This window comes from Euleptes europaea, chromosome 10 (assembly GCF_029931775.1).
Source record: "Euleptes europaea isolate rEulEur1 chromosome 10, rEulEur1.hap1, whole genome shotgun sequence".
Taxonomy (NCBI): domain Eukaryota; kingdom Metazoa; phylum Chordata; class Lepidosauria; order Squamata; family Sphaerodactylidae; genus Euleptes; species Euleptes europaea.
The window spans coordinates 39,066,617-39,093,339 of record NC_079321.1 but is presented as its reverse complement, the minus strand read 5'-3'; the positions used below and the strand labels follow the sequence as shown (position 1 = coordinate 39,093,339).

Genomic DNA, 26,723 nt, shown 5'->3' with positions numbered 1-26,723 from the left:
GGGGAACTGATGTCTGTGGCTGGAGATCATTTGTAATAGCAGATCTCCAGCTAGAACCTGGAGATTGGCAACTAGTTCCTTAGTGTTTTCTCTCTACATATCAAGACAAATGGAAAGGTGTTTGGAGGATGGCTTGTGGGCACTTCAAAGGTGGAATAGGACTGCACGCCCCTCCGCCCGCACAGACCCAGAGGGCGCCGGAGAAGCCACTGGAGGGAAAGAAGGAAGGAAGGAAAGAAGGGAAGGGAGGGAGGGAGAGAAAGAAAGAAAGAAAGAAAAAGAGCCTCCGCCTGACTTCCCGCCCCGCGGCTCGCCAGCCACCAGCCCTGTCACCGCGCCCTTCGCCTGTGCACGGGGCTGGGCCCCCCTGGCCACCTCCCACGTGCCCAGGTTGAGCAGCAGCAGGAGGAGAATCCCCCGCCCAGCTGGGCCTCGCCGCCACCGCCTCCACCCACCCCTTTCAGAGTGGAGCTTCGGTGGAAAGGAGGTGCGTCTGGCGCAGAGGGAAGGAAGGAGGGAGGGAGCCCAGCCTAGCTCACTGCCCCTCTCTGCCTGCCTGCCTTGCCCAGGCTCCTAAGCCCCCCGCCCGGAGGGGATCTCCCACCTGGCCTGCCTGCCCCAACGGGGGGGATGCGGCGAGAGGCGAGCAAAGTGGGGCAGAGGGCACCTCCTTCGCGCCCACCGGCCAGCCACGTCCCTCCGCCCGCACAGGCCCAGAGGGCGTCAGAGAAGCCGCCGGCCATGCCGAGTGTGGGCGCCCGGCTTCTGTTTCCCGCTCTCCCACCCGCCTGGCTGACCGCGCACGCTTCCCCAAGTGGCGGCAATGGCGGCGGCTTCTGTGGGAGAGTCCGGGGGCCAACGCCAGTGATGTCGGAGGTTCCCCACGCCTGGGCTACAGCCTCCCCCATCCGGGGAGGGGCAGAGCCGGAAAGGCCAGCGGCTTGGAGGAACCACGCGTGCCGGCAGAGAGGGCTACGCGTGCCGGAAGTGGCACACGTGCCATAGGTTCGCCAACACGGGAGTAGACAATACTGAGTTTGATGGACAAAGTGTCTGATTCAGTATAAGGCAGCTTCATGTGTTCATGATCGTGGCCTGAAAGATACTCAGATACTCCCCCCTTCGTTTTTTTTTATTATTATTATTATTATTATTTTTACTTCTGACCTGAGGAAGAGTTCTGGAGAGCTCAAAAGTTTGGATACAGTGTTGTGTTATTTTGGTTGAACTTAACAAAAGGTATTACACAGCTCGGAAATGGAGTGTGGAAATGGAGTGTTGTTATTTGTAATAACAGTCTCCTTTGCCACATCCTGCATTTCTTTCTACTAGTAAATTCAGCTGTTGTTCTGAAAGCATTGACACACATTCCTGGCCACGGGCAGATCTTGAAACATACCTGATTCAAGTGTGGTAAGAAGATGTGGAGGTTGTAGAACATTGTCTGTTCTGTCCAGTGCATGGCTTGTTGTGCGCGGTGCAAAGCCAGTACACAAATTGTCAAAGGCATTCCGAGTGTCGAAAAAGCTTGAGAATGAGATGTCTACCTTAGGATATGAGCCACCATTTCTGCAGAGAATAAAGAACAGGGCAAAATCCTGGGCAGCAGGAGTTACAAAGCATCTTGGGATTGGTGGATGAAGGGCTTCCATTGTTGAGCAGAAATAGATTTTGATCTTACAGAATGTAACATGCTCATTAAAAAGGTAAAGGTAGTCCCCTGTGCAAGCACCAGGTCATTACTGACTCATGGGGTGGCGTCACATCACAACATTTACTAGACAGACTGTTTTTACATTTGGCATTGCCTTCCCCAGTCAACTACACTTTACCCCCAGCAAGCTGGGTACTCATTTCATCAACCTCAGAAGGATGGAAGGCAACCTTGAGCCGGATACCTGAAACCGACTTCTGTCGGGATCGAACTCAGGCCACGGGCAGAGCTTTGACTGCAGTACTGCAGCTTACCACTTTGCGCCACGGGGTTCCTTCTTAATAATTCATTTCAGGTGCTCTGGGTAGGGCACAGCATGATGAGCTCAGAATAGGAGAACCATCCAAAGGTGCACGCTGAAGATCACTTAACGAAGATCAGTTGTCCCTTGTATGCTTTCCTCTACCAGCAGTCAAAGTTGTTAAGTGCCTCTTTGGTATACAGACAGGACCCAACAGCTGTACCTGCCCTTTAGAGGGGAACAAGAGAACAGGACAGTATGCGCTTTACCGTCATCACCTCCACTTGGTTCCCGGAAAAGCTACTTGCCCTTCAAATGGGGTGATCAGTCCTGCAGTTTCTTTCCATGGCAAACCATCTCTCTTGCCTTGAAAACTCTACGGGAACACTATAAGTTGGCTGCAGCTCGACGGCACTTTCCACCGCCACCAAGGCCCCTGCAGTGTGCTTGAACGGCTGTGTTCCCACAGCTTCACTAGAGGAAGTGTCCTACCCATCAGTGGAGAGAGAAATGTCTCCAGTGGCTGTTATCTCAGTGTTGATTGTAGCTCCATGAGACCTGGATAAAATATGTATAATGTTGCTGTGTAATGTAGTAGCCCCTCAACCTGCCCATGGCTTTCCTGAGGAGGAGGTCTCTCCGGTGCTGTTTTGCAAGTTTCTTTCAACTGGAGATTCCAGGGATTGAACATGGGATCTTTATACAAAGAGATGTGCTCTAACCCGGGGCTGTGCCCCCACTGCAAGTTTAGAATTTGCCAGTGAAGTGAAACAACTGGTAGGACTCTGCTGACAGTAGGACCTGATAGAGAGCCGACTGGGTGTAGTGGTTAGAGTGACAGGCTAGGACCAGGAAGACCCAGGTTCAAATCCCCTCCTGTGCCATGCAGAGTGACTTGGATCAGTCACTCAGCCTTAATCTACTTCACAGAATTGTTGTAAGAACAAAATGGAGGAGAGGAGAATGATGGGCATTGCCCTGAGCTCCTTGGAGGAAGGGCAGGATAAAAATGTATTAGATAAATATGTTTCCTCCTGAACTTTTGCCGTGGAAATGGGCAGCAAGGAGGCTTCCCATCCTCAAATTATGGAAAGCTGCATCATATCAATGCCCAGTATGCACGGTCAGGGGATGTGGTCTTCGCTTGCCAGAAGAGGCTCTGCTATACCTGCCAGAATGCAGAAAAGGAACCGAGGCCACCGTAAGCCATGGCTTGTTCTGTTGTATTGACTCATTCAGTATTGGGCTGCCCATAAGCTTTGTTGAAGAGCTTGGAATCCTTGTTAAAACGAATTACTACCTTGTTTTAAGTTTTTACTATCCATTGACTTAAAGCGACTCAACGGTTATTTATAAACTAGGGTGGGATCGGTTTGGACTTGTAGACACTGTTGTTTGCCATTCAAGTAGGGTAGAGGCTGCTTAGATTTTGACACTTCCTTCGTGTGATGCCTTCAAGACTGTGTTCACTGTTTTGATAAGATTGGCAATGATCGCTGTCGTCTCCTTAGTGTGTCCAATCACAGCACTACAAGCCATGGCTTACAGCGGTCTCACTTCCTTTTCTGAATTCTGACAGGCCTTCTCTCATCCTCTTGTCATCGTCCCACAGTTATCAGCTGCTAAATGCAAGCACATTCTTACCTAGACGGCTCACACATTAAATACTGAGCGCTCCTTAAAATATCACAGCTTTATAGGGGAATGTCTGCATAATGTAACATTTGTGGCATTTTCATAAACTCATCTTTCAGCTTCATGTGCACGTCCACGTTAATGTAGGACAAAGCTGGGAAATCACAATTTCTAAAGTGAGTGTATATTTTTCTCTAGTGTAGATTGTATGGTTGTGTAACTGGTGTAGAGATCCCGGGAATGCTTTTAGTATCCTATGTGAAACAAATCTTCCGGTTTTTTTGTTAGTGTCTTATATGAAATGCGCAGACGTGTGTTGGGTATTCCGCTAACAGCAGCATTAAAGGCAACAATAGAATGGCACACACGACAAAAAATAAACCCTGTTCAGGTGGTCAAAATGGTGTACAGTGTAGGTTGAGGATGCTAGACTGCACCTGTTGGTCCCAGCCCCAATTTTCCACCCATGAGGAACTGAGCAGGAGGAAAAACAAATTGCCTCCACATAGTGATGCTCTAGGAATTTCCTCATGTCTCTGTGGTAAAGATGATAGAGACTAAGGGAAGCAGCCTAGATCATCACCTGAAAGTAATATCACATCCTCTTCAAACTCGGCCTTCCACAGGTGCCACCTCCAAATCACCTGCTGTTTGCCAAGGCAGTGTTAGGAACCCTAACCCTGTGGATAACCATGCATACAGTCACATGTCTGCAGTGAGCCTCCAATATAAGGGTGTCTTTGTGTTCAGGACCCTGCTATTTGCAGTGTTCTTTAATGTACAGAGAGACCTCTACATATTGATCTGTATGTATAGAAGGCTCAGTGAAAATATTTAGGAGCATGTTCAGTAGTTACCACCCTCTTTTGTCAACATATAGAGAGCATATGTGATTTTGAACAACTGAACAAGAAAATTGTGTTCCTGCATTTCATTGTTATAGTTCATTGGGGTGTTTCAAATGTATTAGATGGCATGGATCAGATGAGCGTGGGATATTTTGGGACATGTGCTTTCCTTCCCCAGAGGTTGCTGCTAGGCCTGGCTCTGATGAGTCCTCCCTCAAAGGACAAAACAAAACTGGAAAGGGCCCTGCCCCTACCTCTGCCTTTTACTGACAGAGGCAAGGTTTGGATACTGGCAATACTGCTGTGGTTACCTAGCAATGGCCACTGAGGGCATTCATTTCTGAATGTTACAGGCACTCCTTTTATTATTTGTGGGTGTTTAACTGAATGCCCTGACTTGGATGGCCCAGGCTAGCCTGATCTCGTCAGATTTCAGAAGCTAAGTAGGGTCGGACCTGGCTAATAATTGGATGGGAGACCACCAAGGAATACCATGGTTGCTACGCAGAGGAAGGCAATGGCAAACCACCTCTGTTAGTCTCTTGCCTTGAAAACCCTACTGGGTTATCATAAGTCAGCTGCGACTTGATGGCACTTTCTATCGCAGCATGCTTTATCTCTTTAATCTTCCCCCCCACTCTAATACACAACCCTCCTAATATATTCGTTTTGTATTTCAGATTTTTCTGCAAACCTGCATGTTTTTTGGGTTTGTAGAAAGCAGGGTAAAAATCAATGATTTTTTTTTAAATCGGATTTTTAAAATTTAAATCGGATTTTTTTAAAAATAGAATGCTTTTTGAAGAAAAATCTATCTAAAGTTACATTATAGTCCAAAAGTTATTCATCTTTAAATAAGGATTCGTTTTTAATTAAGTAGCATGAGGCTGTATATTCACGCAGTGTTTAAATTTTTTGGTAAATGAATTCTATTAATCCATTCACAATGTCATGCTCTTCCTGAGGTTTCTGTAAGGTTATTTTAGGCAGTTTTTTCTATCTAGAAGTTATTATCACAGATGCTTGGTTTTGCAGTTCTCAAAACTGTGAATGTGTGTTTGTATAGATAACATGCCTCTTCTTCACAGCCAAAATGTTCTAAAATAAACATACAGAGTTGAGGAAAAGACCCTTAATCCCATCGTTCCTTTGCAAATCTATGTGCACTGAATCATCCCCTTACCTCTTAACTGCTAAGTTTCAAGTAGTTAAATGAAAAAAAGATTGTTCGGAGTGAAATGGATCTGCACAAAGAGCTGAGCGTGAGGAGGGAGGAGTAAAAATGAAAGTGAAACCTTTTGAGCAGAATTCTCCACAAGAGAATATAGAAAACCATGATTTAAATCTTACTGACTAGTGATTTAAATCATCATTTAAATCAGTTTGATTGAAATCACATCCACCCTGTTAGAAAGACCCATCTTGTCTGTTCATGGCTCCAATCTCTGGATTTAAGTATCCACAGATTTGGCCATGTTGAGAATTAAATGCTGTATATTTAAATTTCATCTTCAACAGACGTTAATATTCAATTTCTTTCTTTCCAGGTTTTTACAATGGAATCCCTGGATAAAACAATCAATAGCTATCTGGATGTTTGGCTTGGACCAAGAGGTATGCGATTTTTGTTTGGGATGGGTGGAACTGCTGAGGGCCTGATTATTGTCAAATGTTTTTGAACATATTGTGCTTTGTAAAACTTGCAGCACAGTGGTAACTTTCACAGTGGTAACTTGAACTGAAGCACAAGTGGTAACTTGAACTGAAGCACAAGGGACTATTGGTCCTTTAGCTGGTGGACTAGAAAGGATGTGCTTCAGGACTGTTGTTTTTTGAAAAAGGATTGCATCTTTCAATTTCCTTCTAGGTAAACAACACTTTCTCAATGGAGCAATCCATTTATGGGCAATGATTTATGCTGTCATGACCTTAACTACCTACCGGTAGCAAAAAAAAATTTTTTTTAAATAGTAAGAGTACTTCAGAACAAAACTGTGAGAGGAGTTTTGTCCCACTTCCTAGGATACTTAAGTCCTGAGATGCTTAAACTGAGACACTTCCCACTTGCATCCACTGTGCTCCTCTGTCAGCATCTCATATGAAGATTGCATCAGCAGAGTTGACATAACTTTGAGATTGTGTAACTTGGCCAGCCAACAAGGCTGAATTCCTATGGTGGAATCCCATTGTTGATATGGTCATAGGCAATGCTTACATGCAGGAGCGCAATTATGGTAGCAGCATGTTGAACAGATCCACACAGGAGTGGCCTCATACCTGGCACTGCTGTTAAACAGCAGAAGTGGAAATTAAAAATCATCCACATAACGTTGCGTTTGGTGGATATCTAAGAGAGCAATCCAGCCAAAGTTAAACTCCATTGATTTTGATGAGGAAGATTTGTTCGCAGGCTGTAGAGGCTATAGCTCTGTGGTAAAACACATACTTTGCATGTAGGTGATCTGAGGTTCATTTTCTTGCATCTCCCATGGAAAAGGATCTCTGACCAGAAGAGCTTCAGTCTGTGATCTTGGGAGAGCAACTTCCAGTCAGAGCAGATTGTATTGAACAAGGGGGACCAACAGCTTGGCTCTTTATGAGGCAGCTTCATATATTCATAAGCTTAAGTATTCCTTTAAAATCAGCAAGGAATTAAAAACAAAAACTGTTTATCTTTGAGTTGTATAATGCCCCCATGTTTCTCAGTGTGAATGCCCCAAAATTTTAAAGTGGAGCTATTAACAGTACAATCTTTATTTCTTTTATTTTTTTATCTCTTGTATAAAACCAATGCACTCCAGCTGTGTCTTGTTTCTGCAATCCAAGAGAATTCCAAGTAATTTTAAAAAATCTTAAATTCTTATCCCCCTTCCCCCCCCCCAAAAAAAACCTGGCAGTTTTTTAAACTGTCAAATCCAATAATGTTGTGCATGTGAAAATCAAACAGTGAGCCAAGCATCTCTGATGGGAGTACAATCTAATAAAGCAGAATACCGCTCATTTTGAAAACCTGATGCAGAGATTGCGGGATGGGGAGGCGAAATGAGAGACCGAAAAGGAAGCTTGGAATAAATGTACCTGAAATCAAGATTTGGCGATAAATATGAAGGCTAGTATCAAAAGCTCCCATTGGGAAGCAGCATTTTGTACAGGGAGCATAATTAGTTGTACTTCCCTTAGCAACGGCAATTAAATAAAGCCACCCGCTACATGTGGCGGTTGTTGCATAATTCCAAACAATCGACCTTTCTAATTGTATTTACCAGCTGCTTTTTCCTTCAGCTTCTGTCGAAAGTCTTGCTTAAGGGGTGGGGGGGTGGGGAAACGCCACCATTTGTACCGGGACCCTCTTGTTCTTGGGTACTGGTGCCAGAATAAATCAAATAGCTCAGCAGTTGGTGCATCCACATTCGTGGTCACTCTGCCCTTCAGACTGACAAGTACTTTGTTAATCTTATGACACTGGCAGTGCCTAAATGTTGTAACTTTGTAATTTGTGTTCTTTTTCAGATCCCAGAGTAAAAGGGTGGCTTCTCCTGAGTAATTACACACCTACCTTTATTTTTTCTGCCTTATACTTACTAATCGTATGGTTAGGACCAAAGTACATGCAGAACAGACAGCCGTTCTCATGCAGGGGTATTCTAGTGGTCTATAACCTGGGACTTACGTTGCTCTCCCTTTATATGTTTTATGAGGTAAGAAAGAGTTGGCACCTGTCTGTGGTGATTTTTGTCTGTGTTGATCCTTCCAACAGAAGTTGTGACCATTGTCTGTGGGCAGAATGGGCCAGTTCTTCTCAGACACCTGTTTTAAGTCTTGTATGATTACTCCTTCAATAAAAGTCAAATTTACACAACACATTAGCATATCAGATCCAGTACAGTCTAGGAGAGCTGCTGCTTGCCAATGAGTAGGACGTGGTTCTTGTTTTTGTAGAATTCTTCAGAGGTAGAGAGGGAAAGATGTCACATGTTAAGGCTGGTTCCATTTAAACTGCTAGAACAATAATCATGTGGATCCCCCATGCCCAGTTCGTGCATGTGTATTCGTCAGTCAGCTTTTAACATCCATTGATCACTTGCATGTAGAAAAACTCCATTATGTCCACTTTTTTCCCCAGTGGAGAGCAGAACACATGGCTGGCTGCAAGTAGTTTAGAGATAAGAGACCAGATTACACTCATATGTAAACCGGCCCTTGCCATAAGAAAGAACTATTACAAGTGGGGATATCGAAATGTTGCATGAAATACACAAGGCAACCAAGAGTCACAATGTTGTTATGTTCAGGAATTTGTAAGTTGTATTCTCTGCCTAACTGCAGTTGAAGCAGGCTTTAAAAATGTGTATAGCGATACACAAGAAGCTGTCGTGTTAACAGGAAGTGTGTGATGGAGGGCAGTATGCTCATCCTGGAAAAGATAGATCATGATGGGTGGCTGTGTTAGTCTGTCGATAGCAGAAGAAAAGAGCAAGAGTCCAGTAGCACCTTAAAGACTAACAAAATTTCTGGCAGGGTAGGAGCTTTTGTGAGCCACAGCTCACTTCTTCAGATATCTGTTTGAAGGCCCATCTCTTGTATTTGGATGTACACTACTGTCAGCACCTCTAAAGAAGGGTGGAATAAAGCCACACCATAATTTTTTTAAAAAAATTATTTAAACTGCTAGAACAACAATCATGTGGATCCCCCATGCCCAGTTTTTAAAAAAAAAATTCCCTTATTCAGCAAGTATGCCACCAAAGCACATAAATAAAATGTCCTGAAACTACAGTTGAAAAATGTAATGTCTTTATTGAAAAATATTCTTAATGGTCCGACAAAATAAAGCTTCTTTCAGAATGTTTGGATGTACTTGATCGTATCCTTTTGAGAATGCACTAACTGTGCAGATGTGATAGGAGCATTTTTGTTCAGATACAATTAGTTTCCATTTACTTTTCCACTTGAATATGTTTACCAGGTCAGAGTACATTTTTAAGCAAGATAACATCTGTGGCATGTTTTTAAGTAGGAATTATTTTGTAGCTGATCGTTTTTTTATAGCACCTCCGATCATTAATATTCTTCCTTCACTTTTCTTTCCCTCATGGCAAAAGATGGAAATTCCTGTTGCCTCACTTAAGTGGTTTTTAAGTACTTACAAGAAGAGCTTGGAAAGAGAAGTGGGTTAAGCATACCACCTCCTCCCAGTTCCCCACACCCCTCTCAAGCACAGCTCTTCCCTCCCATTCAAAGGCAAGCCCCCACTGTTGGGAAGTGGAATGGTAGATGCAGAAAGCTCAGGAACATCCTTTCCCATTAATGAGAGGTTTTCTCTTTTACCTCTCTTAGGCACTCCCTGACTCCAGTGATGAGTTCCTTCTCAATCGTAAAGTTGCCCTGCCCCCCCCCCCCCCCGATACACACTTGCAAAGATGGTGGAAGGGGGGTAGCCATAGGGCAAGGCTGAACCCTATTGAAAGCTGATCAAACCACCTCTTGTAGTCTCTTTCCTTGAAAAACCCAAAGGGTGGCCATGAGTTGGCTGGGGTCATCTGCTAAAGCTGGAGGGCGAGAGATTCAAAACAGATAAAAGGAAGTATTTTTTTCACACAACGCATAGTTAAATTGTGGAACTCCCTGCCCCAGGATGTGGTGATGGCTGCCAGCTTGGAGGGCTTTAAGAGGGGAGTGGACATATTCATGGAGGAGAGGGGTATTCATGGCTATTAGTTAGAATGGATACTAGTCGTGCTGCATACCTATTCTCTCTAGTATCAGAGGAGCATGCCTATTATTTTGGGTGCGGTGGAACACAGGCAGGATGGTGCTGCTGCACTCGTCTTGTTTGTGGCTTCCTAGAGGCACCTGGTTGGCCTCTGTGTGAACAGACTGCTGGACTTGATGGGCCTTGGTCTGATCCAGCAGGGCTTTTCTTACGTTCTTATGACTTGACAGCGCTTTACCTACACACACAGCCAGCAGCAGGAACCTTGCCTGGAGTCAGTTACCAAACATTGAGTGGCAAGGTGGGGGGAATCTCTGGAAAGGTTTCAAGCAGGTGTGGGAATGGCATAGTAGGATGGCTGATCATGCCAGTGACAATGAAATCACCACTTTCTAGAAAAGGTAGGGTAGTGCTGCTATTGAATAGCTGCCAATCAGGATGCTACATGGTAAGCCACCATTTAAATGGTTTTGCATAGTTCTGCACTGCACATTGAAGTCAGACAAACAGTCTGTGGCTAATACTGTGGGGAACAATTAATGGTCAAGTCCTTATTCCCAGGTGTACTTTGTAAAAGTACCTGCACGGTAGAAAATGTGGGGCTAAATGAGGTTGCTAAGCGGAACTTGAAAAAAATATCAACACGGCAAATGGCAGTAGCTGTGTTCCTAAACCAGATTTTCACTGCTTACAAAGAAAGGCGTAGCTCCAATTCTGCTAGTTAGTGCTAAGCTGCGCATAGGAAACATTATAAAAATCAGGATATCGTCTGCTTTTTGCTTACAGGATGCTTGTTTTTATTTGCTGCTGGAAACAGAGGAGTGTTAGTAGTCCAAACAGCAGTACAGAAAAACTGGCTGCTTATAAACCCTTTACAACTTCTGTTATATCTGGCTTCAGAGGGTTACAGTAAAGCCTGTCGGCACTCTGAAGAAAGGAACCTGCTCATAGAGGCCAGTTGACACTACTGGTCGTAAATGCAGTACAGCTTGCTGTGGTTAATCCTTTTGGATCATGAAGGGCTTTCTTAAAACACGAAAGCTGGGTTGCTGAAGGAATGTGACCTGAATTCTAAAGGTTCCGTGTGAGACATTCTTGCTGTACAAAAAGTCTTGCTGGGGTCTCTATATACATGAATAGTACAAACACCCCAAAGCGTGTGTTCAGAGCATTTTGTTCCAGCAAATTGATTTAACTGCATAGATTCAATATATAGATTATATATATTAAAATCTAGCTGTCTGTAGGAGCATTCACCCTGGCCTGGATAGCCCAGCCTAGCCTGATCTCGGAAGAGCTCAGAAGCTAAGCAGAGTCGGGCCTGGCAAGTATTTGGATGGGAGACATCCAAAGAATATTATGGTTGTGATGTGGAGGCAAGCAGTGGCAAACCGCCTCTGAACTCTTGCCTTGAGGACCCCACCAGGGGTCACCATAAGTCAGATGTGACTTGATGGCAAAAAAAAGAGAGCATTCAAGTGCTAAAATAGCGGTTTAAAAAAAAATCCACTCTGTTGCATGAAACAGTTTGAGATAGGGTTGTCGACCTCCAGGTACTAGCTGGAGATCTCCTGCTATTACAACTGATCTCCAGCCGATAGAGATCAGTTCACCTGGAGAAAATGGCCGCTTTGGCAATTGGACTCTATGGCATTGAAGTCCCTCCCCTCCCCAAACCCCGCCCTCCTCAGGCTCCACCCCAAAAAGCTCCAGGTATTTCCCTACCTGGAGCTGGCAACCCTAGTTTGAGAACAGAACTGACCAAAGCTTAGAATATTACATCCCTCCCCCCCTCTTCCTCTCTCTTGGCTTTTTAAAAAAGGTGTGCTTTGCTTTACATGCCTCAAACCTGAGCTGGCCATTTTCCAGCAATCACTGAACTAAGCATTACATGCAGTTCCATTCTTGATTCATTTTTTTCTCTTTTCTACAAGTGCAAATGGAGACAAAGCGTAAAATAATTTGTTGGTGGAAAACAGATAAAGGGTTCCAGCCAGGTTTTTCACTCAATCCTCAGTTCTCCATACTACACCCCCTTTTCTCCACATGGGTCCCATGATCCCCCAACATAAGCCTTTTTTTGTTTGTCAGAGGGGACCCTACCTCCAGTTTTCACTAGCAGAAAAGCTGGTTGGATCCAACCCAAAGTAAGACTGTTGGGAATATAGACTTTAATCTTAACCTGTTTGAAGAAGTCCCCATTAGAACGTGCAAGAGACTAACCAATTCTAACTTGCCTGGCCAACTAGAAGAAGAAGAAGAGTTGATTTTCATATGCTGACTTTCTCTACCACTTAAGAGACTCAAACCGGCTTACAATCACCTTCCCTTCTCCTCCCCACAACAGACACCCTATGAGGTAGGTGGGGCTGAGAGAGCTCTAAGAGAGCTGTAACTTGCCCAAGGTCACCCAGCTGGCTTCGTGTGTAGGAGTGGGGAAACAAATCCAGTTCACCAGATTAGCCTCCGCCGCTCATGTGGAGGAGTGGGGAATCAAACCCAGATCAGACTCCACCGGTGCAAACCACTACACCACACTCAGCAATTACTAAGGTTGGAGACAGAAAAAAAGCTTTGAGTATTTTTAGTGCATTCAAAATCATGTGTAAAGGGGATCGTAGCATGTACACTCACCTTACTTTGTGCTTCCAATAAACAAATTTTGCAGGGTTTTGAATTTCAGGAACTTGTTTGTCCAGTGGCAACTTGGGAACATGAGAAGCATTAATTTTCTCCCAACAATTTTTAGCTCTCTTAAAAAAAAAAAAAAAAAACCTGACTCCAGCCACAGCTTAAAATCATTTTGGGGGGCTTCACCTAAGATCACCTAGTGAGAACCTCAGTGGTTGTGTTTACCTGTTACTAAACTTAAAAGCATTGCGTTTTAAAATGTGTAGCATGAAAAAAGAGCAGTGTTGTCAACAACTGATGGCTTGTTTCCCTTTTTGTTAGCTGGTGACGGGAGTATGGGAAGGAGGATACAATTTCTTCTGTCAGGATACGCACAGTGGAGGTGAAGCTGATATGAAGGTAACATTATACATTATGAGCTGACTCTGGAACTTTGCTTTGTCTCCTGCATTGTGAGTGAAGGTCGCTTCAGTCGTAAAATGTGTGTGCCGATTTGGGAAGGACATGGAGTTTTCCATATTTGTATCGCTGAAGGGAAGGCTTCCTTTTCAGTCACTCTGAAGGAAAAGGGAAGGAGGCAGAATAGTTTGTGCATTGCAACAGTCTCCATGTAGAAAGTTCAATGTTTGCCGATCATGTGTACAGACACAAACTGTTTGTTATCAAGGACATATAAGGAGCGCAGCCCACCATGTGAATATCTTCGGCTTATCTCTCTGGGATTCCTAGATTAGAAGCTTTAGGGTTGTGGACGCCGCAGCTGTTTTGAATGTGTGTGAGTTCTGGATAGGGAAAACATAATTTGGTTATCCAGCTTTGGGATGGAGGAGCTTTCCTCCAACCTAAGGAGCCTTCCTTCAGAGCTGGGGGCTTTTCTGATGGAGGAAGGATTGTTAGGCTGGAGGAAAGCATTCGCTCATAATTTAAGTGCAATACATGCCACTGAGTCTGGGGAAGGATACTATCTGAAATAAAACTGTGCTTTGGCAGATTAAATTCAAGCCTCTGATTTAGGGTCGCCAGTCCCAGCCTGGCAACCAGCAGGAGACCGAGTCGGGCAGAGACATGGGGTGGATGGCCGGCAGCAATAGTGTGAAGTCTCTTCTGGGAAAACCCAGAAGTGATGGCTTGCCTCTCTGGGAATCACCAGAAACTACAGAGGACTGACATCGCTTTTGGGTTTCCCCAGAGGCAGTGTTGCACCGTCACAACGATATATATTTTATCAGTTCTTTCTTCCACTGGCCACTGGGAGCAAGAGGTCTCCAGCCCCCCAGCGGTTGCATGGCAACTCTAATTCCATGGGTGATTCTGCCTTCCCTCTGCAAATGGGGCATGTCCATTGCTTCAGAAAACCTTCGCTGCAAGTAGGCAGAGCCTGCACCAGGAAGAGCTGTGCTTGTACACGTACTAGAGGAGCCACGGAAATGATTACTTGGGAGGTAGCCACCACCTTTCTTCCTTTGCCAGCTACCTTTCCTCAATCGTTAAAGGCTGCTACTCAGTGCTAGTGAAGAAAGGAAGACGAGGGATGTCTTCCATGCTACCAGTGTTAACAAGCCAGTGATTTTATTAAGTGTATATATTTATTTTTAGTGCTAGGTGGAAGAGAGAAAGGGCACCAGAGCCAGGCTAGAATGGCTGAGTATTGTGTTAGGCAGACCACTCTTAGCATTCTCCTTTACATGCTTTTTGCCCCACTGTCTTGTTCAGTGAAAGGGTAAAAGGGGTGTTAGCAGGCAACATGTGGCGGTCACAAGACATCTTCATTGCTGCCTCTGTTTGACCAAAGCCGTAGATGGAGGGCAGCTCACAAGAAGGTTGAGAATGGTTTTGCACACGCTCTGTTACTGCTGCCATTGCAGTCTTCTGAGTAAATACAGGGACTCCAAAACATGTTTACCGAATGTGACTGTGCAGCAGCCTCTTTTCCAAACTCCTCCTGTCTGCAGCCCATGGCAAGGAGGAGATTATTCTTGTGCTCTTCAACAGTTCCCCTCACTCCATGAACCGAAGTGAATTCCAGGCTAATCCTGGCCACGTGACCCAGCCCCAGTGCCCAAACACGGCCTGAAGAAGAAGGAGAGCTGTGCCGGCAGTCTGTTCTGGCAATTACTTCCTCCAACAGCCGGAGAAGGCTGTTGCCATGTGAACGCAAGAAGAGCCCTGCTGGATCAGACAGGGAAGTCCGTCTATTCTAATATCCATTAGCAACTGGGGTCTGCAAATGCCTACCACAGCAAACTCTTTTCCAATAGTGAGAGAAGGCAGCAGCCTGTATCTTCCTGCTGCTTGCGATAATAAAGATTCTCTCTCCTGTAATCTCACATGATCACCTCTCCCCACAGGATCAGGCAATAATCTTTTCACAGCTGCCTGTAACAAAGGTTCCTCCACCCTCACATGAGTGTTCAAATTATCACCACATCAAATCCCCTACAATCCCTTGTCTTGACAACTGAGTCCCTCAGATGCTGTGATGTTTGATGTAGCAGACCACACATCTGCTTATAGTGCTGCTGGACAGCAAGAAGAAGCAGGTTTATTTAAGCAGACCACAGGGGGACTTTGGGGGTTTGTTTCTTGTTTGATGCTGAACTTAATGGAAACTTACAAGATGGTGCCTGTAATCTTGCCCATGATGAAACATGGGCCTAGATGCTATTGCAGCAGAAAACTGGTTTCTGCTTGAGTCCATGCTTCCCACAACTCTATTCAGGAGAAGAAGAGTTGGTTTTTATATGCCAACTTTCTCTACCACTTAAGGGAGAATCAAACCGGCTTAAAATCACCTTCCCTTCCCCACAACAGACACCCTGTGAGGTAGATGAGACTGAGAGAGCTCTAAGAGAGCTGTGATTAGCCCAAGGTCACCCAGCTGGCTTCATGTGGAGGAGTGGGGAATCAAACCCGGTTCTCCAGATTACAGTCCACCACTCCAAACCACCTCTCTTAACCACTAAACCACACTGGCTTGCTTTTGCAAGTGTAGATTGTACATAAGCACAATTATTTTCTCGGTGTGGGGGGAGACACCCAGCATAGACATGATCAAAGCAATACTCATAGACATGGTCAAAGCCTGTTTCAGAATCCCAGAAAAAAAGCATTCAGCACTTCAACAGTCAACATCTTTTATAAAAAGTATTCTGAATTCTTCAAGCAGTCAAAATTCATTTTCAGTTCTTTTGTTTCTCAGTCCTAAACACTTCTAACAAAATGCTTACAAATATTTGCAAGCGACAGTTTAAACGGGAAGAATGTTAATAACTAGGTACAAAGGATCGAGCCGCTGATATCCATCTGGGGGATAGTGTGAAACAGACCCGCGCTTTACAACTCATTATATAATACGATAAAATTTGATCACAGGCAGCTGAAGCATTCTAGACCTGAAAAGACAGAAATGATTGCAGAGTAAATGAGTACTTTGTTGAATCCTCCAATAAGGGGCTCCTTTTTGTGGGGCTGTTGGATACATCCCAGAAAAAAACGTGTAGAAACACCTATGCTCTTTATGAGGTTGACCTCACCAAGTGTCCCAAACGTTTTCCGGGCCTTTTAAACCCCGCATTTTCAGCACTCGCCACACCTTTCCCCCCCGTTTGGTTGTGGAACCATTTTCAAAGCGCCGAGTAATCGTTCTTTCCGGAAACGCTTTTCCGGTGATGTCTTTGAATGCGCCGTCGCCATGATGTTTTCTCCACAGGTGCGAAGGGCCGAGAACGTTGCTGCGAATCCCAGCGGCAACAGCCACTTTCCCCATGTTTCCCCTCGCTGACTCCAGCCCCCCTCCAGTTTGGCCATTGGGCCATTGGCACAAAGTACAGCTGCACAATGACGCGGCGCTCCCTCGCTCCTCTCCCCCCCCAAAAAAAACCCGTTCTGCTCACCCTGGTGCATTGGGGAAATGTTACGTATTGGTGCTTTTGTGTTGAAAGCATCAGTGGGGGAAAGTGCGGTGAGGATTTCCCGAAACGGTGTAAAGGGTTGGGTAGCGAGGACTCACCAATGTATTGGCGCGATACCCCGTGTCTTGCCATCTCTTTTTTTATATAAATTTTTATTAATTTTTATAATATATAAAAAACCATAAAATACAAAAATACAAAAAAAGAAAAATAACAAAAATACAAAATACAAGAGTACATCCAATTATTTTAAATATTTTGAATATTTGTTACAGTAAAAATTACAGTAATTTAAAGTACTCTTAATACCCACCACCCACCCTAATACTTGTATCCCACCACCAATATTTGACTTCCAGAGAAGTGTTTGAACAGTATTAAAATTATTGATTATTAATAATATACTGTATAAAAGAAGAAATAACAATATCTATCTCTTGCCATCTCTTTTGAATCTTTGCTGATGCCCTCGGTGTTCTCCTCCTCTGTGGATTGCTTTTTTATGTGTGGGGAGGAGGAGAAAATGTTTTAGTTGTCAAACGGTAACTCAGTTGTGAGGACTGAAACAAGGTGAATCCTGTGAACCACTTGGCATGTTAAAAGGCACTGTGAAAAATGCAGAATCGTTTCTGAAGCTTCACGAACTTTCAAGTGCCTCGCATGCAAGCTCCCTCTGGAACATGCTTGGAATGAGGGTAGCTTTTCCCCTCAGTTATTTTATCAGTTTTTGTCACACGGTTTCCAGCTAGGGTTGCTTAGCTGAAAAACCATTGTCTATCAATTTAAGAACTTGGAAGCTACAAAAGAGTGTGTATCTGCGGGGCCTTGTCCCTCTTCCCCCGCCCCACATCACCTCACCTCACCTCACACCTACCTTTCCCCTCTTGTGTTTAATAAACAGCACAATATCTTTAGTGCGGCAGCTGAGAGAGACTAGTACATGAAGGGACCGTTTGAGCAGGAACCGCCAATGTTTTTTTTTTTTTTTTTAACGAGCTGTGGAAATGAAGCGGAGTGAACATCTGAAATATTTTCTCCCTTTCACTAGATCATACGTGTCCTCTGGTGGTACTACTTCTCAAAGCTCATTGAATTCATGGATACCTTCTTCTTTATTTTACGGAAAAATAACCACCAGATCACTGTTCTTCACGTCTACCACCATGCAAGTATGCTGAACATTTGGTGGTTTGTTATGAACTGGGTGCCTTGCGGCCATTGTAAGTATTATTGCACCTCAAGATGGAGTCCTGTGTGTGTGTGACTGAGCATGTGTGTCTAGGCCACTTCCAAGGACTATGTTATCTTTTTACAAAAGGCTTTTTGTGTGGTTTTGTTAGAAGTTTATGTTGTTACAGACTCTCATTCCTTGTCCCTCACCTACTCCCAGCTACATCCCTAAGGCCTTTTATGAAGGGATGTTTCCCCACGGTCACCCCCACCAACTGCTTCGGGGTTTCCTTTTGATTATGCATGCCTCGTCTGCCTGTCAGAGGTCACCTTGCTCCCCCCATGCGTTTTGCCTACGTTTTCCAGATTCTGGCTAAAATAGCACCTGGAAAACATGGGCAAAATGCGCGGGGAGAGCGAGGCGACCTCTGACAGGCTGAAGAGGCATGCATAATCAAAAGGAAGCCCTGAAGCAGTCGGTGCGGGTGACCATGGGGAAACGACCCTGCATAAAAGGCCTAAGGGTACTAGGTGTAAGATCCACTTTAACATCAGTAGCTGCTACCACCACTGCAAATATTTATCCATCCTTCTTCTGGTCAGCTCCTGTGTTCCCTGAATTGCAACATAAACTCAAGTGTGCACGTGTGTGTGTGTGTGTGTATGCATACATGCCTGCATGAATGGAGAGGAGGGACTTTTCCCCTCCTCTCCCTTTTCTCCCTTAGTCTCTGCTGTCCATTTCAGCATCTCTTTAAAAAAAAACATGGGAGGTTCATGACAGCTGTCAGTTCGTGAGTAGGGTCCCCCAGCATTCTCTTCCAAGAAACCAGAGTTCATATTTAATTGTCTCAGCATATATTCTAGAAAGCACAAGTATCTGAGCAAAATGTACAGACAGACGAGGGAAAAGAGAACACTAGTAAAATGAAAATGCCATTGTAAGCGCAATCTGCTCGCCATTTCTAAGCATCCCTGTCTTCTTGAGAGACGGGCCAAACCCTGCGCCTTGTCAAGAAGCTTCCTGAGGTTTGTCCAAGGAATTGCTGGAGACTTGATCATGAGTTACGTCACGTGGGCTTTTGCTGTGGTTTGGGAGTTTCCTTTTGTCCAATCAGAACTTGGTGTGCAGATGCAAAATTTACTCCAAGGTGGCTTTTGACCAGTCAATCAAAAAATGTAGACTAAAAGTTTGTTGCGCACCTCTAGGAAGTTAGAGTCATGGGCAAACTGGACCCAGGAGGCAAAGGCCAGAAACAACAATACCTGTTTGTTGATTGTGCTTCTCTCCCCACATCAATCTGTGTAAAACTATCAGTTCCCTGTCTGGAAGATAGCTTGGGAGTTAGAACCCACTACAAACAGATAAGCCAATGTTGTCAATCCATCCATAACATACGGTAGCACCATCCTGAAATCTTGTCACTTCTGCTTTAGTTCTTGGAAGCTTTTTTCTGAGAACTCAGACTTAGAGGGCTCATTGTATATGATTTTTCCTCATGTCTATCGAGTTTTTGTTTGGTAAAGATGCCCGTTCCTTTCATTTGCCTTATTTCACGATAACAATTAAAATCTCCTATCCCTTGGAACTTTTCTTTGCCTTCTCTTCTTAGCTTTAAATTTTGCTTGCTATTGTTTGCCCTTACCTCTTTGCTTAGTCTTAGGAGTGGAGCCTGTGCCCTCATGCCCACTCTCCTTCCCAACATAGTGACTTAACTTGTAGATGGGTCATCTGCGTAGGGCTGTTGTACATCCACATCTCTATCTATGTGGAATGTGCATCCATAGCGTGAAACGACTGTAGTCTGTCAAACTAGTGAGCGGTTTGTGAGGAAGCAACTGCTATGCATGGATTCCATTGCAGGAACCAGGTCCCCAAGAGTGCAGATACATACAGATGACCCCATTCACCAGTGTGACCTCAGAAGCAGCTTACATTCACAGTATACCGTTTGGGTGGTGTGCACCCTTCCCTCATTTTTGCATGGGTACTTGGACTCACGTTCGCCCACTGTCAGACTCCGTTGTTCCTTGGAGTTCTGCATGAGTTTTTCATCCATTAGAAATGACCTCGTTGCCAGCCCTCGCAATGTCCGGGTCTTCCCATTCCTCTGTTAACCCGACTCTTCCCTCTCCCTTGAGCTCAGCCCAGCTGAAAACTCCATGCAGAAGGCAAAGCACGGGCCACAGAAGCCTGCTTTCTGTCATAGCCAATCACAAAACAGCATGTAAAGAGGTGGGGATTTAAATGCTTTCTGCTTCCTGCTTCCTTGGAGCGCTTTCTGAGCAAAAGAAAGGCATTTAAAACCGAGGCTTGGATTTCACCCCCCCCTTTCAGATTGCTCCCGTTTTTGTTCTTAAAATGTTTTTTTATGAAGCAGTTGGATTTTGAGGGGGGGAGGAATTTTCTCTCACAGTGAGCACTGCGAAGTAAGCCAATTACAGCAGCATTTAAAGGGGTGGGACTTGATTTGAGGTTGGAGACAGCTGGTGTAGAGATTCCCAACAGGAAAGTGTGGGTTCAGCCAGCAAAGAACCTCAGATAAAACTCCCATGCTCATTTCATCTTGGGCTGAATGTGTGTTTGCTGCATCCGCTTATATCTGAATGAGGGTCTACAGAGGAGCTAGGGATCTATACCAGTCTACAGCACTCTCTTTAAGGCATAATTGAGGCTATCCTGAGTGGGAAACACTGCAGTTATAAACAGTTTAGTTCAATGTACATGGCCGATATGATCTCGGGCAGCTGTTGAGTGGCATTTCTGGCTTAAAACAGCTGTTTCTGTGTTGTGTTCATTTTGGTTCTGAAAGGTAAGCAGGATAATTTTTTCCCAATCAAAACAGGTTTTTTGTATATTGCTCATAGGATGTTAAAACAACCTTTCTCCTTATCACTTGCAGCCTACTTCGGTGCTACTCTGAACAGCTTCATTCATGTCCTCATGTATTCCTACTATGGGTTATCCGTGGTTCCATCCATGCGTCCCTATCTCTGGTGGAAGAAGTATATCACTCAGGGGCAGCTGGTGAGTCTCTGGCACTCATTATAACTTTTTGAACCGCAGCTTGTAAAGGGCATCTGGGCAGATATTTGATGCTCTTCGGGAACGGCTCTGAGCATGCTGACTTAGCACAATCTGCATTTTAGACAGCAGTGATAATGAGAAGCCTTACGCCAGTCGAGAGCATTCTGTGCTGTGTCCCCAGTCTCTGGCTTTGCATAGACTCCTGTGTGTTAGCTTAACCCTGCAGCCTGCTGAGTCCTCATTCATTCCTCACCCTACCCACTGAAATGAATGGGGAAGCCTACAAAATGACCGAAGGGATTCATTTGCACATTGCAGTACATACAAGGCTCTGAATAGAGGGGCCCTTTCCCAGCATGCACGAAAATGAGACCAGCTTCAGCATGACTTCCTTGCTTCCCTACTTTTATTTCTCAGCCTCGGTTCCTACTCAACGAAGTGAGAATTGATGCATTTTTCAGAGGGTTGGTTTGTTGATGCAGGCCGGCTAGGTTCGTGACACTTGCTATGCAAGCAATAATCACATTTAGTCATACTGATGCAGGCTGACCCTATTCCACACTGGGAAAGATTTCACAGTTGGTGGTGGGTTTTCCCCCCCCACCAAGTTCGGAAGTTTTAGAATAGCCTGACCAATCTGTAGGCTGGATCGATGCCTCTGTAAGAGTGCCGAAATACAGCTTACCTCATTAATGTTGCAGTCATTTTTTTAAAAATAACTTTATGTCCCTGCGGTATAGGAAAGGTAAACCAAGTCAGTATGGTGCAGTGTCGTATTCAAATCTAGGAGACCCAGGTTCAAATCCCCACTCTGCCATGGAAGCTCTCTGGGTGACCTTGGGCCAGTCAATCCCTGTCTAACCTACTTCACAGGGCTGTTGTGAGAACCAAACCGAAGAGGGGAGTATGTTGTAAACTGCTTTGGGTCCCCACTGAGGAACAAAATTTATTTTATTTATTTATTTATTAGACTTATAACCCGCCCTCCCCAGCAAGCCGGCTCAGGGCGCGTAACATTTTAAAAATACAATATAAATATACAGTAAAATCCATAATAAAACCATCAATAAAATTCTAAAAACCTAACATGATGGCGCACAAGTCTAAAAGCTGTAGGGACTGTACAGGTGGCAACCCTTTGCTTTTTGTTGTTCCCACTAAGGGGGAAAAAGGGTATTAAAAATGGGGTATAAATATCTCAATCAGATAGAGTGTTGCTTGCGGTAAGTAAGAAACGGAGAAAAGTAGACTGTGTACTACGTGGTGCTTGTCGGTTGCAGGGATTATCATAGTCTGGGTGACCTTGGTCTGATTCACAAGGTATTTCTGCTATTTTAAGTATTCTTCGGTATGAACACATCTATTAACGATGCCTTAACCGTTAATTCTGTTGCTGTTATAAATTTAACACGAATCGGCAGATCACGGGGATTCCGGTTTAAAAAAAACAAAACACCAGCAGTTCACACAAGACTGACGTTGCCCCTCTTATAATATGAAATGAGACACTGCAAATTGGAAATCGGAACCTGCGTGATGTAAGGTAGCAACACATGGCAAAAACCGAGGACATCCCACTGCAGGATTACATGCATCTCCCATGCCCTCCCACATGTTGAGATGTGGGAGAGCATTATAATGTTCACCTTGGCTCGCTGTCTATAGGCAGTGGCTCCCCTTGTGCTCAGAGCTGCCCAAGGTGGTGGTATACGGCTACACTTACATCACATTGGAAAGAAAGCCCCCCCACACACACCATATACATTCTTTTTTCTATCCTGATTGTGAATGTTTGAATGTAATCTGCCGGCATGCGCTTCTGCCTCTGTTAGAAGGATACAGGGGGACTCCTGTTTCTGGTTTTAAAGGGACACTACCACCAATTGGCGTCTTCCCCCCAAAAAGGAAAGGCTGAAGCATTTGGTAGTTTTTCTGTGTAGAGGAAAGCAGGGACATAATATACAATTACAAAATTGTTTGGTGCAAAGGAATGAAGAATTTTTTCTTCTTCCTTTTTTCATAACAATAGGCCTTGGGATCAGCCAGTGAAATTGGTTAACAGTAGGTTTAGGACAAAAAAAAGGAAGCATTTGCACACAAAGCACTTTGGAAAGTCACTGCCTCAACATGTGGTGCTGGTTAATCTAGCTTCAAAACAGGATTACACATGTTCATGGAGGCCAGGACTAGGATGGTCGTTAGTCATGATTGCGAAATGGATCTTCTGAAGTCAGAGTTAGTTATGTCTCTGAATACCAGTTGCTGGGAGCTGAAGAAGAGGGGAGGCCTGTTGGTTTCAGCTCTTGCGTGGGAGCTTCCTGGGAGCATCAGATTGGCCACTGCAGGGAGAAGGAATGCTGGAGCAGATAGCCCTGATACAATTATACCTGAGATAGTACTTAGGGAAAGGTTTGAATATGCTCTTTTATTATTAGCAGCAGCCGCATGTTCTTGCTTATCAGTATTTTTTTTCTCTTACTGAACAGACTCAGTTTGTCCTGACCATCTTCCAGACGAGCTGTGGGGCTGTGTGGCCGTGTGCATTCCCTATGGGATGGCTGTACTTCCAGATAGGCTACATGATCTCCTTAATAATCCTCTTCACCAATTTCTATATTCAGGTAAGTTAAAAGTTAAGACACGCACCCTCCACAGTTGCTCCCATTTTCATTAGACTTAGAAAACTTGGAGGAACCCATTTTTAAGCCTTAAGATTTGTTGATAGTTGGATTCTTGTAGAGGACCCTCTTGGGAAGCTTTTCACTATGTATTATGCAATTATGGAAGATGACTTGTCTGAATAAAAAGTTGCAGAATTGCTGTTTACCCCGGTTTTTAACTAAGAAGTTTCCATCTTTTTTTTTAAAAAAAAAGCTGTTTTATGATCCTGCTTCTACTCTGAGGACCGTTCTAATAATGTTGATGTATGCTGCCTGTATAAATGTTTTTTTAAATGGCATGGTACAATCGCTGCATTGTTTTTAATGGCATGGTACAATCACTGATCATACTGCCACTTGACCCAGTCCCTGGAGAAGCAGCACATAAAAATATACAAAGAAATAATAGACAGCTGCTTTAAGCAACATGCAACACGGGAGTGCCAGAACACGAAGAGTAAACCTTAGATGAAGTCAGGGGCTTGGATCCCGGAGAGTTTGCCACAGATGGCAGGAATTGCTATAGGCAACCCAAAACAATCCCCCTTAACTGCTGCTCCAGGGGAGAAAGGAGCAGCATGATGGCAGAGTGGGGAGGAGGGGGTCAGGTAAAGTCAGCTCCTTCCCATCTGCAGAAATCCTCTTTAGTGGGATCCGAGCCCAAGTTTGTCTGGCTCTGCCATGAAGCAGAGTGAACTGACTGCCCTGCTTTTGGGAGGGGTTGCAGCTCAGTGGTAGAGCATCTGCTTGGCATGCAGAAGGTCCCAGGTTCAATCCCCTTAACTCCAGTTGAAGGGACTAAGTAAGTGGGTGATGTGAAAGACCTCTGCCTGAGACCCTGGAGAGCCGCTGCTGGTCTGAGTAGACAGTACTGACTTTGATGGACCAAGGGTCTTGATTCAGTATATGGCAGCTTCATGTGTTCATGACCACAGGCACCAGACCGGCTGAGGGGTGGGAAATTGCAAGGTGAACATGTGTTCTCCCTCCACTGGAATCTTCTGACTCGCCAGAGAGCAGACACATATATATGCATGCACTCTTGGACTATAAAATCTAGAGGTAACTAAGTCCCAACGAAGGATGTACCGATCGATTCCTTAACCGTTTTTACAATTATTTGGGAACCTTTTCCCATGACTTATGTATTAAGCTGCTTCAAAAACTTTTATTTCTGTGGTTGGGGTTCAACTGCTCCAGTATTAGGTCATGACCTTGGTGGTGTAATTTGCAGTCCAACCCAGTTTGATCCTTGTAGGCCAAGTGGGAGGGGCTGTGGCTCAGTGGTAGAGCATCTGCTTGGTATGCAGAAGGTCCCAGGTTCAATGCCCGGCATCTCCAGTTAAAGGGACTAGGCAGGTAGGTGATGTGAAAAACCTCTGCCTGAGACCCTGGAGAGCCACTGCTGGTCTGAGTAGACAATACTGACTTTAATGGACCAAGGGTCTGATTCAGTATAAGGCAGCTTCATGTGTTCATGTGCAATGGAAGGGGTGTGCCCCTCTGGAGAGGAAAAGGCATTCCCAATTGCAGCGGCTTTCCCTGCTTAAATACAAGTCAGTGATGGAGCTGACGGAACTGACTAGCATCTTAAGCAGAATTTTCCTCTTTAAAACATTTCATTATTTTAAATAGTAGAGCATTGTTCAGAGTGACTTTGAACCATTGTGTGGTTCCCTGGCCTTTTTAAAGCTCTACATGGGCACATATGTGTCTATCTAAAATGTTCCAGAAATTCTCCTGGCCTTTGTGTGTGAGGTGGGTGATGGAAGCTGACATTTATGCCTATGCAGCTACTGCAGCAGGACTGGTGATGCTGTTGGGGGCTACTTTTTTGGGGGGGGGGCACACACACTGTACTGCTTGTAGTACAACTAATTTGCCCAGTGTCTACAGAAGAATTAGCATGGAGTGTTGGACTAGGATCATTAAGCTCACTGGATGACCATAGGAAAGTATCACACACTCCGCCTGTGCCCTACTTCACAAGGTTGTTGTGAGGATAAAATGGAGGAGAGGAGACTGTTGTAAGGCACTCTGAGTCACCACTGAGGAGAAAAGTGGGGTCTGAATGAAGTAAATAAATAAAATTATCATCTGTCTTGAAAGCAGTCTGTGGGGGGAAGTAGTTGTGAATTTCCTGCATTGTGCAGGGGGTTGGACTAGATGACCCTGGTGGTCCCTTCCAACTCTATGATTCTAGCCTTAAGCCAACATTGTGTGTTTTCTCCTGGCCTTTGTGTGTGTTTTCAGTAATGAAATGAAACACATTAGGTAATGTCCCTTTCTTCTGTTGCTGTGGCAAAAACTGAGTGCTGTGTGTGTGGGTTTTTTTTTTAGACTTACAACAAAAAGGCAGCCTCCAGAAGGAAAGAGTATCAGAATGGCTCCACAGCTGCTGTGAACGGGTACACAAATAGCTTTTCTTCCCTCGAGAACAATGTGAAGCAAAGAAAACAAAGGAAGGATTGAAGATCAAACTGAGAAGCCATTTTGAAATTCCAGGCAACAACAACAAAATCATCTGATTGTAAGCACAGTACAAGTTGTGCACTGATAACTCTTGACAGCTACTGTAACTATTCCTGCCTAGAATAGTGGCGATTTATGTAGGACTTAACCAGTGCAAAACATCCTAGAAACTATCAAGTAGGCTAAAGTCGTGGATGATGATGATAAGTTTTGGGTGGTCACAGACCCAAGTATAAACTGTGGAAGGGAGTATTATTGTAGTGTGAGTGTGTGCGCGTGCGTGTGTATATATATGTATATGTATGTGTGTATATATAATATACATATATATAATGACACTTCTGTTGCCTTACTAGTCAATGATAGGTGCTGAATTAAGATTCACAATTTCAGAACACTGTAATCCAAATTCATATTTTTAAACTGTAGATAGTGCATGTGAGCGTAATTTGTACAATGAAGTTGTTCAGTTGTTGTTCGTTTATTTTCTAATTTTTATTTTCCGTAGTGTGAAGCACACATGCCTTAAATGAAATAAAAGCAGAACCCAAAACTCTTGACAAAACTCTTTCAAAACTGGTTTGAAAGTCATGGAAATGTTTCACTCTGAGAGTGACTTCTCGCATGACAGTTTATACTCGGATGCAGATACCCAGGTATAAATAGATATGTATCGTGTCAGCTGCAAAGGGTGCACGTG

The 26,723-nt window shown here is 44.4% G+C and overlaps 1 protein-coding gene across 1 annotated transcript; it reads left to right on the top strand.

Annotated features, from left to right (window-relative positions):
• The first annotated feature begins 5,988 nt into the window (after positions 1 to 5,988).
• On the top strand, positions 5,989 to 26,439 carry ELOVL5 (ELOVL fatty acid elongase 5). Its single transcript, XM_056856911.1, has 7 exons — positions 5,989 to 6,052; positions 7,949 to 8,136; positions 13,104 to 13,181; positions 17,742 to 17,913; positions 20,767 to 20,891; positions 23,378 to 23,512; positions 25,892 to 26,439. The coding sequence occupies exons 1-7, from the start codon at positions 5,995 to 5,997 to the stop codon at positions 26,021 to 26,023; spliced, it is 888 nt and encodes a 295-aa protein (XP_056712889.1). The 5' UTR covers positions 5,989 to 5,994; the 3' UTR covers positions 26,024 to 26,439.
• The last annotated feature ends 284 nt before the right edge of the window (positions 26,440 to 26,723 follow it).